We start from the raw sequence: 20,017 nt of genomic DNA, 5'->3' as shown, positions 1-20,017 counted from the left end.
TTTTCTCCATAGGTGTACCCATCACAAATTAATTTTCTTTCTAATTCATGGTTTAATTTAGATTTTTTGCCTTTTTTTTTCTTTGGTAATGGGAGATCATATAGTTTGATATGAATGAATTGCATCTAGGAAGTTGTTTTACCCTAATTTAGTTTCTTTAACTTTTTCACAAATAAATATACAATTAATTTTATATGAACAATAATTCAAAGGGATCGAATATTTAGAAATTTTCAAAATAAAGTCTTTTAACATTAATTAATTGCATTTAAACACAATTAACTTTTTAACAAAAGGATTGAATTGGTTAATTTTAAAATATTTTTAATATATTCCTTTTTGTTTGATTTTATATGTTTTATTCATCATGTCGAGATTTTAAATCTATTTATATTAGTACAATCAATTACCCTATTTTGTCTTAATTCTTTTGGATTTTCATTTTGTGTCGAAATTCATTTCACTTGTCTATTATCTTAAAATGGGTATGCATTTGTCTTTAATTATTCTTTTATATTTGATATATCTCGTTGCAATTCGAAACACACGTAGAATGTACGAATTTTAATTAATAAAAAAAATTTAAAAACACGGTAAAATAAAATTTAGAAAGTGAAATAGAATTAAGATTTGCTTTTAGTATGTCAAAAAAGTATGAATTAAATATTAATTTTACATCTTTTTATGCATGAAAAACCTTATTAAATATTGAAAAAAGTGGGTTCCTTTATCTCATAGCAGCTTTCCTTTTACTAAAGGATGGGTGGGGGTTTCCTAGTTCTCTACGTCCGACATGAGAGGTTGGGTTTTGTGTTTAAATGGATAAGATTTTTTTTTTGGGGGCATAATTAGGGAATGATAAGGGTAATTTTAATTAAAATTCAACATAAAACTACAAAATCAAGACTATGCATTGCGGCAGCGGCAGCAACGCACGTGAATGAGCAAACAATGGGGGGCACCTTTTGCTTTGTTTGATTCCTTTCCCTAATTTGTGTTCACACTTGCTAGATTCCACCATTTAACCTCGTTCACACTTGAAGGGAAACCCTGGTTTGATCCAAGCTGCTGGCTTGGACTTTAAGGCTTGAACATGGCTTGGCTTTGAAGGCTTTGAAGGCTTTGAAGGCTAAGGCTTGAAACCCTTTGAGTTATTAGCCCCCAACTTAAATGCAATTTTTTTTTGTTATTTTCCTTTTTGTTCAATCAAAATATAATAAAAACTAATTAAAATCGATGATACTGAATCGTGGGCTTTGGCTATTTATGTGCTTTGTTTTTTTATTAGAGATCAATTTCTCACTTGCTTTTAATCTAACTTTTATCTTATGAGATCGAATTTAAAAAACGAATTTTAATTTTTATAATTATTGTTTTATTATTTTAATTGATTAACATTTTTTGTGAGTTTCAAATTAGTATAGAGTTCAGTTTTGTAACTCCAATTTTCGATTCTTATACTAATTGTTCGAGATTGATCCTAAGCTCCTCATTAGGTAGATCTATGAAGTGAAATAGAGCTCAATCAAGAAATACCTATAGGTTTTACTTCATAATAATGGAAATTTCCCAGTAGGCTTAACTATAATTAGATGGGAAGCCACAAAGACCAGAACTAAGGAAGCCGAGCCAACTTCACCGACATTATTAACCTATGAAGTTGTCAGTCACATGCACTTGAGTTGAAAGCTAACACAATCCGATATAGTTGGTGTCTTGGTGAGGAGGTCAACCATTTATCATCAGCCACGTTGGACGACATGTCATCCTACATGGCAGCGTTTTAGGTTTGACTCTATCACCTGCTTTTCCCCCCACCACCTCCCCTTTCCTCTCCTATATATAACCCTTTACCTTTTAATATTTCAAGTCCTTGCTCTCTCTTTTCGTATCGCAAAACCCATTAAACCGAAGGGAAGAAAGGGAAAATGGGAAACTGTTTGCGGCATCAATCATCAACACAATGGGCCGGCGACGACTGGGGAACATCCCCGGCGGAGGACGACGAAGGCGGGTTTTTCGCTAGTGAAACGACAAACGACACGTGTGAATATAAGGCCATGATGAACATGGAAGAAAAGGGTCTTCTCCGAAATCATCAGAAAAATGGTTTCACATCTTCAGCTACCACTCAAGAAGTTAAAGTGAAGATAACAAAGAAGCAGCTGGAGGAGTTGCTAGGTAGGGTTGATGTTAAGGAGCTGTCAGTGCAACAAGTTCTAGCACAGTTGATCAACGTTAGTAATCAATATGAAACAAATCAACGGTCCTGGAGGCCTGCACTGCAAAGCATTCCTGAGGTGAATTGAGGGTGAAAGGGGAAAACGAGCTAGAAACTTTTCTTTCTTCTCCTCTATTTTCTCTTTTGGTTGGGGTGGTTTCTTGTTTTGTACTTTAATTTTCTTGGGAAAGTGACAGGGAAATGGGGGGTAGAGAACAAGTTTTCTATACATTTTGTTTGATCAGTTTGTATATACAAAGAACGGGGCTTGTTGTATAGTGTTAAAAGAGTTCTTTTTTACTCAGCTCTATATATTTGTTTGATATTTGATTTTTTTTTTGTTAATTAATTAATTTCTGTTCAAATCTGACTTAGTATGTAGTGATGATGATGATAATGATTCAGTCATAATAATTAGGTGATATAAATAAAAAAAATTAATTTGAAAAGGACTTAGGTAAAAGCTTGGATAATTTTCAGTCATGAAATTTGTCCATTCAAACTCTAATTGTAAGCCACTGTGCTCATCATCAAGTGGCCTTTCAAACGTTTCTTAGTCATTCAACCACCAAAGATTGTGACAAAGACATCACAAAATGAAGATGGGATAGATAGGTCAAAACTAGCCTTGAGAGTATGCTTCAAATAGCAACTAACTCATTTAATTCAATCTTGAACAAATCAAAATTCCATAAAAAACATTAGGAAAAACAAATGGGAAATCTTCAAAATTTTGTGTTTAAGTAGAATTTTACCAAATTGCATAGAATTTTTCAATTTCGTACGGCATTAATATTTATACTAAGTTTTTATGTTCCAATATTGACTAGAAATAAGTTGATTCATATGATTCCATACCTGAATTGATGAATTTTTGTTGCTTTTGTTAAGAAGAAAGGGGACTTTGATGTTTATGCTAATGAAATATAATGGTTGTTGGTTATAATAATGTGAAGGAAAGGACCCATATCCATTATTTTTCTGATTTCATTTGGTTATTGGAGGACCCATATCAGGTTTTGGGCCCTTGGTTACCTCAGGATGACAACAGCTTCATATCTAGACTGACAAGAAAACTTGGATTTGTATTCCCATGAAGGGAAAAAGGAAAAAATGTTGTATCCATAGCTCTATCAATTTTATTTTTATACTTAGAAATGATTGTTCTTTCCTTTAAAAGAAGATAGAGTAAAAATCAAGTTTTCCTTATATATATTCATATGACGGGAAATTGAAAAGATTACTTTGTAACCTGTTTTGTATCTCAATCAATGAATTAAAGAGAAAAAAGAGGAAAAAATGTAGCTCATATTGATTTAATCTGCAGTCAATGCTGAAGTATGGGACCTACCAAAACAGAAGCAATGAACCACTGTCCACTATGGTTGGGCTTCGCCAGATAGGCCTGAATATCTTGATTTTTAGTTCTTTTATTTTTGACAGATGATAGAATTTTGGTTGGTCCCGAAACTTCCAGGATCAGGACCAACCTCGTAGTGATGGTCAGAGGTACCAAACTTTCCGCCACAAAATCGCAGCCCTTGGCCAGCCACCATAGGAGGATCATTTTGGTGTTGCTTTTACAGCTGGTTGCTTATCTCTCATGCAACCTGCAGCAAAGCAAGTAGATACATTTGATGGGTTTGCTTTCTCTAGAACCCTTTATCCTCTCAGTTTATCATTCTACTTCAATTGAATTTAAGTTCCAATCAGAATATCTATGCTAGGAATCTACTATCACCTCCTAGCAATCCAGGAAGGTGTTATCGTTCGGGGAGGGTCTTGGATTCTTTCCATGTTGCAGACCTGAAGACAGACAATGGACTAAACTATGATGAAGCTAGGATTGATGATCGAGGTTATGACTTGGGAAAATGTTACAGATTTAGGAAATCATGCCCTCGTGTTTGAGTACTCAATCTCCTTTGTCTACGATATATGCGAGGGACTAGGACTCAATCTATTAAGATAATTGTTATTGGATAGGATAATAATTGCAAAAAAGTAGCTGTACGCTTATCAATAAGCTGCCAAGTGATCACAATCTTATAAATTGAGAAAATTAGAGGACCAAACAATCAGGGTTGCATCAATTGATTAAAACTAAATCCAATTTGGACTAGGACTTCAGATTAAAACTGAAATTCCAATTTTAGACTAAGCTTCATGATCATGGAGGTTGGTAGAGTGATTGAGCCAACTCGCTTCCTGGAAACGTTAGGATCGGGTCCATGGCTTGTTTTTCCTCATTGTGAAGATGGGAGTCGCCAAACCTTCTGCAGCATGTCTCAGCCCTTTAGAACTTACGGGAAGAGCACCCCAAAGTTGCGGATCAATGGAGTTTTGGGTCACTCTTATGGCTGGTTAATTATATCTAATAAAACCATCACGCTGCCTACAATCCGGCGTGAATTTATCTTCCTCTGGAACCCAGTATCCTCGGAGTTGATCAGTCTGCCTCCATTGGATTTGAAGCCTGATCAGAGAATCATTACCGGCTCTTTGCTATCTCCTCCAGACAATCCAGGCAGTATGGTGTTAGTGTTCGAGGAAATGGTCAAATCTTTTATCTTCTGCGAACTCGGAGATAAAAAGTGGACCAAGATACCTTCTGAGGAGATGGATACGAAGATGCAGATCATAGGTAATGAACCTAGCGCTCGTAATCGCTTACTTTGTTCTTCCCCTGTGAATTATAAGGGTAAATGGTATGTTCCCATGAGTCGGAAGATAAAGGTTATCGACCAGGTTAAGCCTAAGCATATTGTGTTGAGATCATTAAATTGCATGATTCCAAATCGCTCATGGTATTCGTATTGCCTGGATAGGTACTTGGTAGAATCTTGGGGAGAACTTTGTGTAATAGAAGTTACATGGGGAGGGGTAAATGCTGGTCGGGTCTTAAACATTGAGATTTCCAGGTTGGATATTAGTACAATGGAATGGAGTCAGGTGAGAAGTGCAAAAGATCGGGCGTTTTTTATTAGTAACTTCGCTCGCTATGCTATTTCCTGTCCCGCTAATGAGTCAGGGATTGAAGGGGGTTTCGTATATTTTACAGTGGGCACAGATAGGTGCTTGTACTCCTTTAACATTGAAGATAAAAGCATCTCAGTTTCTCTGCCTTGGGTGAATCTTCCCAAGTCATGGTCTACACCCTTTTGGGTCATGCCTGACTTAAGGTGAAACCTCAACATAAATATGCTATGATATAACTTTACGATTTCTTATGTGTTTATTACTTGCTTGTTAATTAGGGAATGCATGCACTTATTCATTGAACCAAATGATCGGATGCTTGCTTGTTTATTACAAACTAGTCATGATTTTATTGACAGTTCTCTGTTCGATAGTCCAAAACCAGAAGGCAACCAGATAGAAGAAGAAGAGGAAATAGAAACTGAAGAGAGGGAAGGCAAAGAGATCCTGAAGATTTCACCAGACAATAGTGAAATAGAAGTAAAAAATCTCTCTGACCTTCCATTAGAAATTATAGCATTGATTGCAGATTTTCTCTACTTAGTTGATTACATCAATTTCCGTTTAGTCTGCAAGACTTTTGGACAAGTAGCCCCTCATATTCAGTGGAGAGAAACCTCACGGAAGTTAAACTCTCATTCTCTATCTCCATGGTTGATGTTTACTCAAGGTAATAGTAAGACTCTCTTTACTCAAGGTAATAGTAAGACTCTCCATAACTTCATCGATCCTAAGCCTGGTGGTAGGTATTTAATGAACATTCCTGAGCCTATAATAGATTTCGATATTCGTTATTCTAAAGAAGGATGGTTGCTGATGTCGTCAAGAGATCGGGGTAGTTCTTTGTGCTTTTATCATCCCTTTTCCAAGAAACTCATTTCCGTCCCACCACAAAATGTTAATTTAAAACGATGTTACAGCTTTGGTTTTAGCTCTTTCCCAATTTCATCATACTGTCTAATCGTGGGGATTTCATCATCTTCAATCTTATATTTTAATTTTTCGGGCAACGAAGGATGGTATCAGTTTGTACGTAGTGATGTTCCTTCTACTTTCTTTCCAAATCATAGCAGTCCAGTTTATTTTGAAGGAGCTTTTTATTTTCTTGGAAAAAAAGGAAACTTGGGAATTTTTTCATTTGACTATTTATCTGATCAGGTTGTGGTTGATTGGTATGTTCTTGAAAAGCCTGAAAAACCTTGCAACTCTTTTGATCAGAACTACTTACTGGAATGCGATGGAAAACTTTATTCAGTGTTTGTTGATAACTTGGGAGAAAGAGTTAGAGTTTTTAAGTTCGATTACAGTTCCAGGGCCTGGCACAAAGTAAGAGATCTAGGGAATTACATGTTCTTTGTGAGTACTCCATCATCCTTTTCCATGGTGGCCAAGACCCCCGGAATGGAAAACAAAATTTACTTCCCCAAAATTAGGGGAGAAGAAATTGTTTACTATTGTCTTAGAACATGCAAGTTTCGGACTTTTGGAAACAAGCAATTTGCAGCCAATTTCTACAACACAACCGAGTACTTGTTCTCCACCTGGATCCAACAAAGATGGCTATAAACTTCTGAGTTAATCCTGATATTTCTTCAACAGTTGATATTATCTATGTCTCCTATGGCTTAAACTTGGGTTACTTGCCAGAAAGTATGTCTAGAGCCCAATTTGGTATTGCCATTGCCAATGTTATTAATCACAATTGTAATCAGATAGTTCTCCACTTGTTTTTTCTAGTATTTGGAACTTTTTATAGTAAATTTGATCTATCATTCTATTTGCAACGAAAATTTAATGATTGCAATCAAATCACGACATCAACTACGACATCAAATAAGCTTTAAGAATAATTCATTCATTCATTATATTGTAATTTTCTGAGTTGATTACAGTTTTAATTTTATCTTCTATATGCATATGGTTGGCATTAGTTAGCTTATGCTAGCAACATTCTCTTGTTGCAAGCAAAATTGGGACAACAAAGGCTTTGTGGTCTGCTGAATTCAAAAATGGTTCTCAATTTTTTTTGATTAATTTAAACTAATTGTGCAGTGGCCTTTATCACAAAGTGCAGTCAATAAGAACAATTTGAAAAGCCTTTGGGACAATTTTTTTTAAAAAATTTTGTTTTTAAAATCAAATTTTACAAATTTGTATATCATTCGACATTAAGTGTACTATTAAAAATTTTATGTTATACCGACTAAACTAAGTTTGTTCATTTGATTCCAAAACAAATATGTATATATATATATATATATATATATAGGACCAGACTTCAAATTATAGATTTTTAGCTTTTGTTAAGAAAGAAAGGGATTTTGGTGTTCATGCTAAGGAAATACACTGGTTGTTGGAATAAAATTATCAAGTTTTGGGCCATTGTTTACCCCTGGATGACAACAAATTTATTGGAGACTTTGAGAAGAAAAATTCGGTTTGAGAAGAGTCTATCAATTTCATTTTGAACTGATTTTTTTAATATAATTAAGCATTTATTCTTTTGATGCAACTTAAATTCAACCTCCTATTGTTTTAAACTATGAAAATAAAATTTAAAAAAACATATAAATGATGGATTTACATTTTCAAACTAAAAAATATACTTAATAAATGGTAAAAGATCTATAATTATATATCAAGATCCATCTTCGGAAACTTGCTGAACTTCACCACAACCTCACTGGGTATTAATACGGACCATGCATTTCACATAATGTTAAAGTTTGATGGTCCGGCGCTGTCCACGAACCCACGTACAGACTGCTCTGGCACAGATATCTTTGCACCCAGCGGCGGCGACTCATGGTCTATAAAGATAACAACAACTGTAACATCATCAAGGAACAACCGCCTGATGATCCTTTTTTCAACTTTCTTAACATCATCATATCTCATCTTGCTTTTCCTAGCTGCCTTGTTTAAAGCTGTTTTGATAAGCCTCTTTGCAATTCCTGCTCGTGGATACTTAAACACAATCTCCACAGCCTGCTGGTTTGTCAAACATTTCCAAAGTCCAGCAGATGCGAAGATTACAAACTTATCACTAGGTTGCAAAACCCTGGTGCACATGGATGGTTCTGCTGTTAGCACAGGTAGACGAATAGGTTCAGAGAGGAGAAATCGTGGGTAAGAAGGATCAGGAGAAAGCTCTGGTCGCTTCAGGTATGCATCTCCGATAGATCTGGATACCTGAATGACGCCCTTAACACGCCATTGTCCATAATTCATAACAACAATATTAGAATAATCTGGATAAATTGACCCGAGTTCCTGTCTGACCTCCTCTATGCTAACATTATGATCTTTAGTCAACTGCTCAGCAACTATCTTACTTGATCTACCTATCTTATTTGATCTAACTAAATGGCCAATTACAGCTCGAGAATCACCCAAATTAGCAATGTATAGTGTTCCCTTCCATATAACTCCAACCAGACAACAAGATCCAATTGCTGCCATTAATGGTTTTATTCCACATGTCCTACGTACAAGAGTAAGAAACCCATCTTCAGTTGCGGAAACAGCACTTCTGAGAATATCTTCAGATATGGTGTCTCCATTTGCTCGAGCAAGCCTAATTAGATTTTGAAAAAGATGATCAGAGATAAAGCGAGAAGCATCAGGGCCACCATGTCCATCATAGACACCAACAAAAGTGGCTTCTTTTCCGGTCTCGACTTCACTATGATCTTCAATGACCTCATTGCCTTGACCAACAGCAAAGGAGAAATCACCATAAGAGTGTTTTTCAAGGTCTCTACACCAAAGTGCTTCGTCATTATTACTATTATTATTGTCCTTGTTCATGCAGGCACATTGACTCACTGTTCTCCAACAAGCGGGAGCTATCCTTGCCAAACATGAAAACATCCCTCAAACAATACCCTCTTATTGAAACTTCTCACTTTGAAAGAAAAAAAATTAGGTTGAAAAAAAGTTGGGAAGAGAAGAAAAGATAATAAGATATTATAGTCTAACTAGGTAATAGTATTGTATAATAACTCTAATTATAATAGGATTGTATAATAACTCTAATTATAGTTTCATAAAGAATTCAAAGGTGGCTCAATAACCTCAAAAACTTAAAATTAAATATTCAAATGATACTTTTTTAATTAAAATTAAGAAACTGAGGCTTTTGTTATTGAAGTTAAAGAAGAAAAAGTAACCGAGGAAAGAAGAATCTATAGGTGGATATTATGTATTGAAAAAATAATTAGTTTTATATAAAGAAAAAAATAGTACTTGGAGATCATTAACTTTATATTATCCTTAGTTCATTTTTTCAAATACATATTAAAAATTGTATTGTCGGAATTGAGAAGTTATACAAAATTAATATTTATTTATAAAATTAATAGTATTGTAAGAGAATATATCATTTTATTAATTATTTTGATTTTTAAATATTTTTAACAAGAAACCAGATAAATAATTGAGAATTAATAGTGTGAAAAATGAAAAAAAATATTTATTAGATATTAAAGGATATATAGATATTTTATTAATTATATTATTATAAAATTATGAGACCAATGAAAATTTGAAATCTAAAGCAAGAACTTTGGTGGCTTTATGCTATTGCGGGTCTGAAAGAGTTAAATGCATATCAAAAGCGTATGCCACTTATTCTTGTTATAATATATACAGGTATTAAGATCACATATCATATCAAGATATGCAAATTGCATTTTGGTTTGCTGTAAACCAGACTGGTGGACTTGCACACGTGCTGTAAGTATTCCATGCAAGTATTAATGTCAACAGATACCACGGTCTAGCTAGCAATCCAGGAAGAAGGGTGTTATTGTTCGGAAAGGTTCTAGGATTCTTTCAATTTTGCAGACCTGGAGACAGATAATTATGGACTAAACTATGATGAAGCTAGGACTGATATCGGGGTTATGACTTGGGAAACAGTAACAGATTTAGGATTTCCTTGTCATATGTATTTTTCCATTAGAGAAATTAATTTAAAGAAATACACAAGTTCTAATTCAAGAAAACGAATTCAACAGGTGTATTAAGGTTATTGAAACCAATTCTGCCTCTGAATTCAACATATGTATTAATATGAAATGTTATTGAAACTGATCTACGACATGGAGGCTCCCCTAATGAACATCTGTAAGTCTTCTCTTCCCTACGGGATGCCTACTGAGACGTTTGCTGTAGCGCCTGGTTCGCCTTTTTCTGTTTTCTACAGGGAGAGGGAGCAATTGGCAGGCTTTGTGTGTATACAGAAATTTTTTTTTCTGAAATCCTCTATCTTTCAGAATAAAAAGGAAATCCAATTTTGAATAATTAAGTAAAAGAAATACACAAATTCTAATTCAGCCAAACAAGTTCAACAGGTTTCTTAAGGGTATTGAAACCGATTCAAATATGAAACAGGACTCAATCTATTAAGGGTAGTTGACGTTTAAAAGAAACATTAAATCTAATTGTTAATTAGATAGGATAATAATAGCAGAAAACAGTTAGCAATAAGCAGCCGAGAGATCCCAAAGCTTATAAATTAAGAAAATCAGAGGACCAAGCCTTCAGGGTTGCATCAATTGATTAAAACTAAATTGAATTTGAAGTAGGATTTCAGATTAAAGCTGAAATTCTAATTTCCATTAATATTAAGATTGAAGTTTCGAATAATATATATATATATATATATATATATATATATATATATATATATATATATATATACTAATTCCAACAGGTTTCCCTGCCTTGAATTGTGTGTTAGCCTAAACCCTACTCTTGAAACGTCAGACTAAGATTCACGATCATGGAGGAAGGTAAGGAGATTGAGCGAAGTCGGTTGCTGAAAACGTTAGGATCGTGTCCTTGGCTTGTTTTCCCTCATTGTGAAGATGAGAGTCGCCAAACGTTTTGCGGCATGTCTCAGCCCTTTAAGACTTACGGTAAGAGCACCCCGAAGATGTGGATCAATGGAATTTTGGGTCACTCTTATGGCTGGTTAATTATATCTAATAAAACCATCACAAAGCGTACAATCCGGTGTGAGTTTATCCTCCTCTGGAACCCGGTATCATCGGAGTTGATCAAGCTGCCTCCATTGGATTTGAAGCCTGATCAGAGAATCACTGCCGGCTCTTTGCTATCACCTCCAGACAATCCAGGCAGCATGGTGTTAGTGTTCGAGAATGTTGTTAAATCTTTTATCTTCTGCAAACTTGGGGATAAAATGTGGACTCAGATACCTGCTGAGGAGATGGATATGGAGATGCAGATCATAGATGATGAACCTAGTGCTAGTAATTGCTTACTCTATTCTTCCCCTGTGAACTATAAGGGTAAATGGTACGTTCCCATGAGTCGGCAGATAAAGGTTATCGACCAAGTTAAGCCTGAGCATTTCATGTTCAGATCATTGAATTGCATGTTACCAAATCGCTTATCATCGTATTCTGATTGCCTGGAAAGGTACTTGGTAGAATCTTATGGAGAACTTTGTCTAATAGAAGTTACATGGGGAGGGGTAAATGTTAGTCAGGTCCTAGACATTGAGATTTCCAGGTTGAATTTTAGTACAATGGAATGGAGTCAGGTGAGAAGTGCAAAAGGTCGAGCGTTTTTCTTGTGTAGAACCGCAGTCTATGCTATTTCCTGTCCCACCAATGATTCAGGGCTTGAAGGTGGTTTCGTATATATTTTTACAGTGGGCTCAGATAGATGCTTGTACTCCTTTAACATTGAAGATAAAAGCATCTCAGTTTCTCTTCCTTGGGAGAATCTTCCGAAGTGGTGGTATACACCCTTCTGGGTCATGCCTGATTTAAGGTAAAACCTCTACCTACCCATCCTATGATATGATTTTTCGATTTCTTATGTGATTATTCCCTTTTTTTTTTTTTAAGTTGGGAGAAAGGGGATTTTGGTCTTTGAGTAGGAAATACATGCACCTATTCCTAAGCCAAATGCTCGGGTGGTTGCATGTTATTTATTACTAAATAGTCATGTTTTGATTGACAGTTCCTTGTTCAGTAATCGAAAACCAGAAGGCTTCCAGATACTTAGTAAAGAAGTAAAGCCAGAAGAAAAAGAAGAGGAAATAGAAACTGAAGAGAGGAAAGGCAAAGAGATCCTGAAGTTTTCACCAGACAACAGTGAAGCAGAAGTCAGAAACCTCTGCGACCTTCCATTAGAAATTATAGCATTGATTGCAAATAATCTCTACTTACTTGATTACATCAATTTCCGTCTAGTCTGCAAGACTTCTCTACTAGTAGCCCCTCATATTCAGTGGAGAGAAACGTCGCGTAAAGTACTAAAGTCCCATCCTCTCTCCCCATGGCTGATGTTTGCTCAAGGTAGTAGTAGGAGTCTCCACAATTTAATCGATCCCAAGTTTGGTGGTAGGTATTTGATGAACATTCCCGAGTCTATAATAGATTTTGACATTCGTTATTCTAAAGAGGGATGGTTGCTAATGTCGTCAAGAGATCAAGGCGGCTCTATGTTCTTTTATCAGCCCTTTACGAAGAAACTCATCCATGTTCCACCACCACTTGTTCATATGGACGTGTGCTACAGCTTTGGTTTTACCTCTTTGTCGACTTCACCATACTGTCTAATCGTGGGGATTTCATCGTTTTCAATCTTGTGCTTAATTTTTTCACAAGATGTAGAATGGTATCAATTTACACGTAATGATTTTTCTATTTTCATTCCAAATCATAGTAGTCCAGTTTACTTCGAAGGAGCTTTTTATTTTTTGGGAATGCATGGTAACCTAGGGGTGTTTTCAGTTGAGGACATAGATGATGTTTACCTGGTTCGGTGGGAAGTTCTTCTAAAGCCCGTAAAACCTTGCAGCTTTTCTGATCATAGCTACTTATTGGAATGCAATGGGAAACTTCATTCAGTATTTGTTGATAACTTGGGAGAAAGTGTTGGTGTTTTTGAGTTGGATAAAACTACCATGGCTTGGCGCAAAGTAAGTGACCTTGGAAATTACATGTTCTTTGTGAGTACTCCATCATCTTTTTCCTTGGTGGCCAAGCCCTGGAATGGAAAACAAAATTTATTTCCCCAAAATTAAGGGAAAAGAAATCGTTTACTATTGTCTTAGAACAGGCAAGTATCGGACTTTTGGAAGCAAACAAGCTGCAACCAATTTCTACAACACAACAGAGTACTTGCACTCCTGCTGGATCCAACAAAGATGGCTATAGTCTTTTGATTTACTCGTCATATTTCTTCAACAGGTGATCTTAATCTATGTTTCCTATGGCTTAAACAATATGAAGTAATGTAATGTAATCACATAGTGCACTAGTTTTTTCATATATTAGTAATATTTATATAATAAATTTTACCCCGTATTTTGTTTGCAATCAAAATTTGATGATTTCAATGAAGACACGATATCAAACAAACTTTAAGAATCATTCGTTAATCCAATATATTGCAATTTTTTGAGATAATAACTTATTATTGCATTACATTAGACTAATTTTTCAGATTTGATTTTCTTAATTTCATCTGCCATATGTATGGTTGGTATAAGTACTGAATTTCACAATCTAATTTATATCTGTCTTGAACTAGCTCTAGATTTCAAACTCTAATTATACAGCCAGCATATACCCTGTTTTCCAGCAACATACACAAGCTGAAGCCCATATAATGTGAAGAAAGGACCCACATCCATTATTTTTCTGATTTAATTAATTTAAATCGAAGGACCCATAATAGGTTTTGGGCCATTGATTGCCTCAGGATGGCAACAAATTTATTGGAGAGTATTCCCATGAAGAGAAAGAAGAAATGTTATACCTATAGCTCTGTCAATTTCATTTTGTGGGCTGATGTTTACGATACAACTGAGCCCCTATTCTCCAGCTGGATTGAACAGAGGTGGTTTTATTAGTGAAACTGTTATATATATATATATCTCAGGATTCTCAATTTTGAGGCATTGATCTTTAACCTCTTTCGTATCCATACCAAGAAAAGAAAAGGAAAGATATTTTCTTTAATAATAAGGCGGAATGAGTATGCCATGTTTGAAACTTCTTTAATTATTAGAATGTGCTCAAGAATTTCTCAATTTTTATCTTGTTAATATCTTGTATGTGTCAATGGAGAAAATATGTTGAAATTCAATTTTGAGTAATTAATTAAAAGAGTACATAAATTGTAATTCAAGAAAACAAATTTAACAGGTTTGTTAAGGTTTTTGAAACCAATTCGAATATGGAATAGGACTCAATCTATTTAGGGTAGTTGATGTTTCAAAGAATCATTAAAGTTAATTATTTCGCAATCTGATTTATATCGCTTTTTGAATTTGTTTATCAAGAATTAAAGTTAATTAAAATAGATTTAATTTAATAATTACAAATGATTAAAACTTAAAATTTTAAATTTATAAATCTGGATTTTAAAATTTTTTACCATGTTTTCTTTATATATAAAAATATTTTATGTAAAAAAATTTATCCCATAATAATATACAGTCCAAATATTACGTATCAAATATTTAATTATCGACTATTTAAATTTTTATTTGCATGTTTTAGGCCGATGAATGGGCCTAGGCTAAGCCTGCCCAAACCCAGCCCATCAGCAATTTAATTTTAGTTAAAAATAATAAAATATTATGAAAATTTTAAACCGCCGCCAAACCATTAAATAGCGCGGGAACTTCTTTCATCTCTGTCTCTCCATGGCCGACTTCGAAGCTCCTTCTTTCTCTCTCGGGCTCGACCTCGATGCCGACACGGAGCCCCGGTCACCTACCGTGGACCACCCCGAACCCCTCTTAGCCCCAGATTCTTCGGCGAGCTTCGGTGCCACCAAAGACGGCGAAGACGAGCTCGGGCCTGAGCAAGAAGTCATGGACTCGGATCCGGATACCCGGCCGGAGCCTACTCGTGTGTTAAAGCGGTTGCGTCGGGCCGGCGATAAATCTTCGGCGACGAAGAAAGAATCAGAGAAGCCGTTGGCTTGGAATGATGGGGATGATGAGATTGAAGAGTTCTGTTCTTCACAGGAAAACAAAGGTACCTTTTTTCCCCCCTTTATTTGGCTGATCTTGGTGGTCTATTCATTTATTAGAAGTGGGTTTTCCTTTTTCTCTCATGTTTGAAGCTAGATTTTCTGGGTTCATATTTTTTGTTTAAATTTATTATTGGGAAATTTGAGGTCAAAGAGAGCTTAAATTGGGAAGGGGAAGTGTAAAGTTTTAGCTCCTGGGAATAAAAGAGATGTAATTGAAAACTAAAAGATAGAGGAAAACGAAAGTTTTCTGAGCAATTTATGAGAATCAAAAAGAAAGATTGAAGCATATTGCTCAATTGGAATGGGATTTTAGTTATGGCAATTTTGGTGATATTCTGAGATTTTTTTATGATGGATTGATTGTTGAAAGAAATTGGGTTTGGCTTTTCTAGAAATGAGTTAGAGAGGGCAAGGATATGAAGTTAATGTCAGTTTAACAAAGCTTTGATCAGCTTTTCCATGAACTTGACTGTGAAATGCGTATGAAGTTGTACTTCGGATTACGCTTGAGGTGTTTATGTTGGCTATCTATGAATATGCATATTAGTATATGTGTGAAAGAGCATTTCAGTTGGAGGATTATTAGCTAAGTTGATCTAATTTTGATCACAATCTTAGCAACCTGAACTTGGGTCATCTGAAAATGGTTAAGCTATGGCTTTAAATAGAATGGATATCTTAGCAACCTGAACTTGGGTCATCTAACTGCGGTCAAGTTATATTGAAGCATATATTTTCAGTATTTGTTTTGGGTTATAATCCTTTGTTTGCAAATCAATAGCTTGTGCACTTGTTCCCTGATTTATACTCTGGATTGATGCTGACTTTATGAAGTATATGTTTATTAGCAGATGTGGATTCATCAACACAAAACCATTCTGTATGTGGCAGTTCCAAGATTTCATTGAAGGGACTTGGGGTTTTGACCACTCAATCATCAGGCCAGTGTAGTTCAAGGAAAAGGGAACAAGCTTCAGATGCCCCAGCTTCTGCAAGTTTAGAGGCCAGACATGGTGGGTTGACATTTCCGTGGTTAACGATCAGTCCTCTTCGAAGATTCAAGTTACTTGACTCTGATTCCGATGGTTCTGAAGGTCCTTCTGACTGTGAGGATAAAAGCAAAGGAGCTCATAAACTTGATCCACCATCAAAGGAACAACAGTCTACAGTTAGTGATAACAAGAGAAAGGCATCAGTTGTCACACCTCAGAATGAGGATTTATGGAAAGATTTCACTCCAATTAATACTTCTCATATTCCAACACCTGCTTTTGATGAGGTCTTTAAAGAATATTTTCAATCTGTGAAGGATATGAATGCAGCTCAGAAGCTTGAGAACCAAAAGTTTGAGGAACTCTTGAATTTGGATGACCCCTTGCCTCCAGCACATTGCTACTTTTTCCATGATGATCCAAGAATCCAGAAATTAGTCCGCACTCGCTTACCCTTCTTCTCCCCATTGCACATGGTCAAGAACAGAGGAAATCAACAACGTAATGTGTCAGTTATTGATTACATGTAAGTAACTTTAAAACCTATCAATTTTTCTGTGTTTTATACCCATTGCTTTAGACTTCTGTATTCAATGTCATTTTGTTCATTATGCACTTAAGTGCTTAATGTGGCTGCAGGAGTCAATTCAGCAATGAAGAATCTTCTAAACAGAGAGGATCTCAAAAAGGTGGTGGCAAGAACTGTTCAACAAGTAGAAGAAATAAATCAAAAAAATCAAATGCTGAAGAAACTGCTTCTGAAGGCTGGGTAGATCTGAAAAGCGGTGCAGCTATTCCAAGGAATGCTGGGAAGAGAAGGGTTCATGCTAGTGATCAACCTGCTGGTCACTGGTACACATCTCCAGAGGGAAGGAAGGTATGTTGGAAATGTTGCAGTTTGCATTTGCATTGCACTTTTTTTTGCACATCGATTTCTAAACATAATTATGTAGCCCATGCACCTCTGAATCCAACCATTTGCATTTGAAGAGATGATGCCTTTGATTCTATTTAGCAAAATTGCCGTAAATCTCTATTATGTCATGGTAAAAGTAGAACTTGGTTATAGTAGTAGCAATCTTGCTGCAAATTTTTAATTTTGATAATTTCATTATTCTGCTGCAGGTTTATGTCTCAAGAAGTGGACAAGAATTATCGGGTCAAATGGCCTATAGGCATTATCGGAAGGTAACATACATTAACACAGTTATACTTTTTTGAAACTTAAAGCCTCTGGCCTGCCCTTAGCAGACCGCCATTCATTTCCCTCCTCTTAGAAGCAATGCCGTAGGCTGAGGCCTATTGAGACATTGATGATTTAAAGACGTTCCTCTTGAGACTTATGCTGGTATCTTATTGAAGTCAACTTTTTGTTGTTAACACAGGAGAGTGTAGCTGGCTTTAGGAAGTCCAAAAAGAAAAGCAATGGCAAGAAGAAAAAATGATGGTCAATGCCTTCGTATGTGCCAATGTATTTCCCTTTTGGTCTTTTTGTTTGTGCTGTGAATGTTGTAACATGTTTCAATGATAGTGTTTACTTGCTTTCCCATTTGTCCATTCAATGGATAGGTGATTCAATTCTAAATTTAACTCAACCCTAATTCAATAAGAACAGATCCCATTTTACACCAACTCTGAGGTAGTAGTTGGGGAATGTGTTTACAAGTCTCCTAAGCTGATGGAAGATTGCCTGCAAAATGGGCATTTACCTGTTAATCTTGGAAAACTCCATGTCTATATTATGTATAAAGGGGATAACCCAAATTAAAAGATAAAATATCCAAAAAATGAAAATGTCGTATGCCTAACATTCAAGGTTATCAGATGATCAGGGTTGAAGCATGTTTGCTTCAAGTAACTGTAAGATACAGTAATACACCTGTTTTTGAGAACTAGTATCCTATCTATCATCTATGTAACAAGACCTTTGAATAATATGGAAGAAGATATGGTTCAGAAAAAAAAAAAAAAAGACCCTCTGGTACTTGTATGTGCTTCCCTATGTATCTAATGAAAACCCTGACTGTATTGGTAGGTTCTAGTAAATTATAACTAACATTTCTAATGAATTACTATGCCTCAAAAGCCAAATGTATATTAGCTGGTCCAAGCCCCCACATACTGAATTTGGGATGAGGTCATGCATGATGTGATCAGTGTGCTCTGCTAATTACTGTAAGTGTGAATTGTAAACTTTTCCAAGGAGGTTTCCTATGCATTTAACCTACACTTGCTGGTCCCAGCCCTTGTTCTCTGAGTCCGGATGAGAAGCCTTGGGTGTCATTATATGCTTACACTTCCTGAAACCAATTAATCAAGAATTAGTAGATGACATCTAAGATCATCTAAAGTAAAATTGTTCCAACAAGTCAAACGTGAACAGCAAAAATTTGAATGAGAAGTGAAAGTTAGAAGCACAAAATAAGTACATGTTTAGATCCTCAGTCCTGCTCTTGATCTCACTTGACCATAATAGTGGGTCAAGGTTCTTAGGTAAAGAGTCTTGTTGCTGAGTTTTCTCTCTCAGCCATTCCTCTGCCTTATTGCACTCGTTTATGATCTGAACAACAAAAAGCCACAATCAGTTTGAACATGAGGTAATGAGTAAATACTGCATTTATAATGTGTAATCACAAATTATCATACCAATTCTCTATCCTCATTTGGCAGGGATTTTGCAGACATTCTACAAGCCACAATGCAATTCAGCAGATCGCTTGAAGCCTGTGCTCTTGCTTCTTCATCTTTGAATCGGCTCTCAACTGGATCCACCAACTATAAGAAACAAAATAGGCAGTGAGACAAGAAGAAGAAAGCAACAGAGGTAAACTTTTAAGATTATCATAATAAATAACAACCTTCTTAAGATCCTCTAATTTGGAAGTGTAGGCGTCTTCCGTTTCATCCTCCCCACCCTCATAAAGCCACTCCTCTGTCTCCTGTAGGCTCCTGGAAATGCCCTCTTTCTCCTTGTCAGATGCAAAATTCCGATAGGTGTTGAAAAGCTTCGCATAGATATAATTAAATGTCAGCATATTGAGAAAAACAGACAGAAATATAAAGCATATGTTTCAGATGTAGAGTTAAACCTTATTCCGCATTTCATAGACATAAGACTCCAAGGCGTTCTTTTTCTCTTTGGTTTGTTCCATGGTCCTGTCATGTTGAGCCAACTTAAGTTCTTTATCTTGAGCTTCTACAAGCTCAGCCTTGGTCATTGCACCATATATGTTCTCACAAATTGGTATCTCAAGCCTCCTGGTTGCTTTATCATTGGTTTTACCATCAGCCTACATAAAACAAATATAAATGCAAATGAACTTTGCTCTACAAGGCTTTCTCCTCCATCAAGATGAGAGAGAGAATTATATCTCTGCAATGATAGAAAAAAAATATACTCATGCTCTTGCCAGCAATGTATCCAAACTTTTTGGAAGAAAAATAAAGTACTTTCCTGTGGCCAAATTGCATAGCGCAGTCTTCGGACCAAGAAAAGCCAGAAAGATGACATATTAAGACTATGATTCAAAGATGATACAAACTTACTGAAGCATATGATGGTTTGGACTGCACAGAGGTACTATCTTCACTGCCATTTGTTACATGCTGGGCCTCCTTTGTGCTCATTTCTGAATGTGTGTCTTTCCTTATAATTGAATCATCTACGTGCTCTTCTATCAACTGGAGGCAAAGTCTCTAAGAAATGAAATAATATCAATAAGATGGAAGCAGAAAATGTGAAATCCTACCTACCATAGCTGACTCAACAGTGACGATGCCATGAAGGTTTAATTGA

General features: G+C 35.7%; 5 protein-coding genes and 1 pseudogene across 5 annotated transcripts in view; 4 read left to right on the top strand and 2 right to left on the bottom strand.

Moving 5' to 3' along the window:
• Positions 1–1,856: 1,856 nt before the first annotated feature.
• Positions 1,857–2,553, top strand: LOC110419730 (protein expression protein). The gene has a single exon (XM_021432822.2). It carries the CDS (start codon positions 1,929–1,931, stop codon positions 2,307–2,309), a length of 381 nt encoding a protein of 126 aa, XP_021288497.1. The 5' UTR covers positions 1,857–1,928; the 3' UTR covers positions 2,310–2,553.
• A 1,840-nt stretch (positions 2,554–4,393) lies between these two features.
• LOC149527045 (uncharacterized) lies at positions 4,394–6,766 on the top strand. The gene is made up of 3 exons (XM_089783952.1): positions 4,394–5,403; positions 5,560–6,097; positions 6,359–6,766. Exons 1-3 carry the CDS (start codon positions 4,394–4,396, stop codon positions 6,764–6,766), a joined length of 1,956 nt encoding a protein of 651 aa, XP_089640078.1.
• Positions 6,767–7,909: 1,143 nt separating this feature from the next.
• On the bottom strand, positions 7,910–9,073 carry LOC110419899 (putative protein phosphatase 2C 25 pseudogene; annotated as a pseudogene).
• Positions 9,074–10,988: 1,915 nt separating this feature from the next.
• Positions 10,989–13,265, top strand: LOC149527044 (uncharacterized). Its single transcript, XM_089783951.1, has 2 exons — positions 10,989–12,004; positions 12,197–13,265. Exons 1-2 carry the CDS (start codon positions 10,989–10,991, stop codon positions 13,263–13,265), a joined length of 2,085 nt encoding a protein of 694 aa, XP_089640077.1.
• A 1,629-nt stretch (positions 13,266–14,894) lies between these two features.
• On the top strand, positions 14,895–17,736 carry LOC110418898 (Rho GTPase-activating protein). The gene is made up of 5 exons (XM_021431717.1): positions 14,895–15,231; positions 16,081–16,747; positions 16,861–17,098; positions 17,347–17,409; positions 17,607–17,736. The coding sequence occupies exons 1-5, from the start codon at positions 14,895–14,897 to the stop codon at positions 17,664–17,666; spliced, it is 1,365 nt and encodes a 454-aa protein (XP_021287392.1). The 3' UTR covers positions 17,667–17,736.
• LOC110418897 (heat shock protein 70 (Hsp 70) family protein) overlaps positions 17,736–20,017 on the bottom strand; it is a 4,518-nt gene continuing 2,236 nt past the window's right edge. The window contains exons 4-11 of the mRNA XM_021431716.2: positions 19,975–20,017; positions 19,768–19,917; positions 19,311–19,511; positions 19,080–19,226; positions 18,868–18,996; positions 18,651–18,781; positions 18,450–18,521; positions 17,736–17,911 (exon numbers count right to left, since the gene is read on the bottom strand). The exon at positions 19,975–20,017 is cut by the window's right edge and continues 53 nt beyond it. Of these exons, the coding sequence (XP_021287391.1) occupies positions 17,881–17,911; positions 18,450–18,521; positions 18,651–18,781; positions 18,868–18,996; positions 19,080–19,226; positions 19,311–19,511; positions 19,768–19,917; positions 19,975–20,017 (904 nt within the window). The 3' untranslated portion in view covers positions 17,736–17,880. The remainder of the gene's footprint in view (positions 17,912–18,449; positions 18,522–18,650; positions 18,782–18,867; positions 18,997–19,079; positions 19,227–19,310; positions 19,512–19,767; positions 19,918–19,974) is intronic.

The sequence above is a fragment of the Theobroma umbraticum genome, unplaced genomic scaffold, assembly GCF_002168275.2.
Source record: "Theobroma umbraticum cultivar Fairchild unplaced genomic scaffold, ASM216827v3 scaffold_67.0, whole genome shotgun sequence".
NCBI classification, from domain to species: Eukaryota; Viridiplantae; Streptophyta; class Magnoliopsida; order Malvales; family Malvaceae; genus Theobroma; species Theobroma umbraticum.
This window is presented reverse-complemented; position numbering and strand designations above follow the sequence as displayed.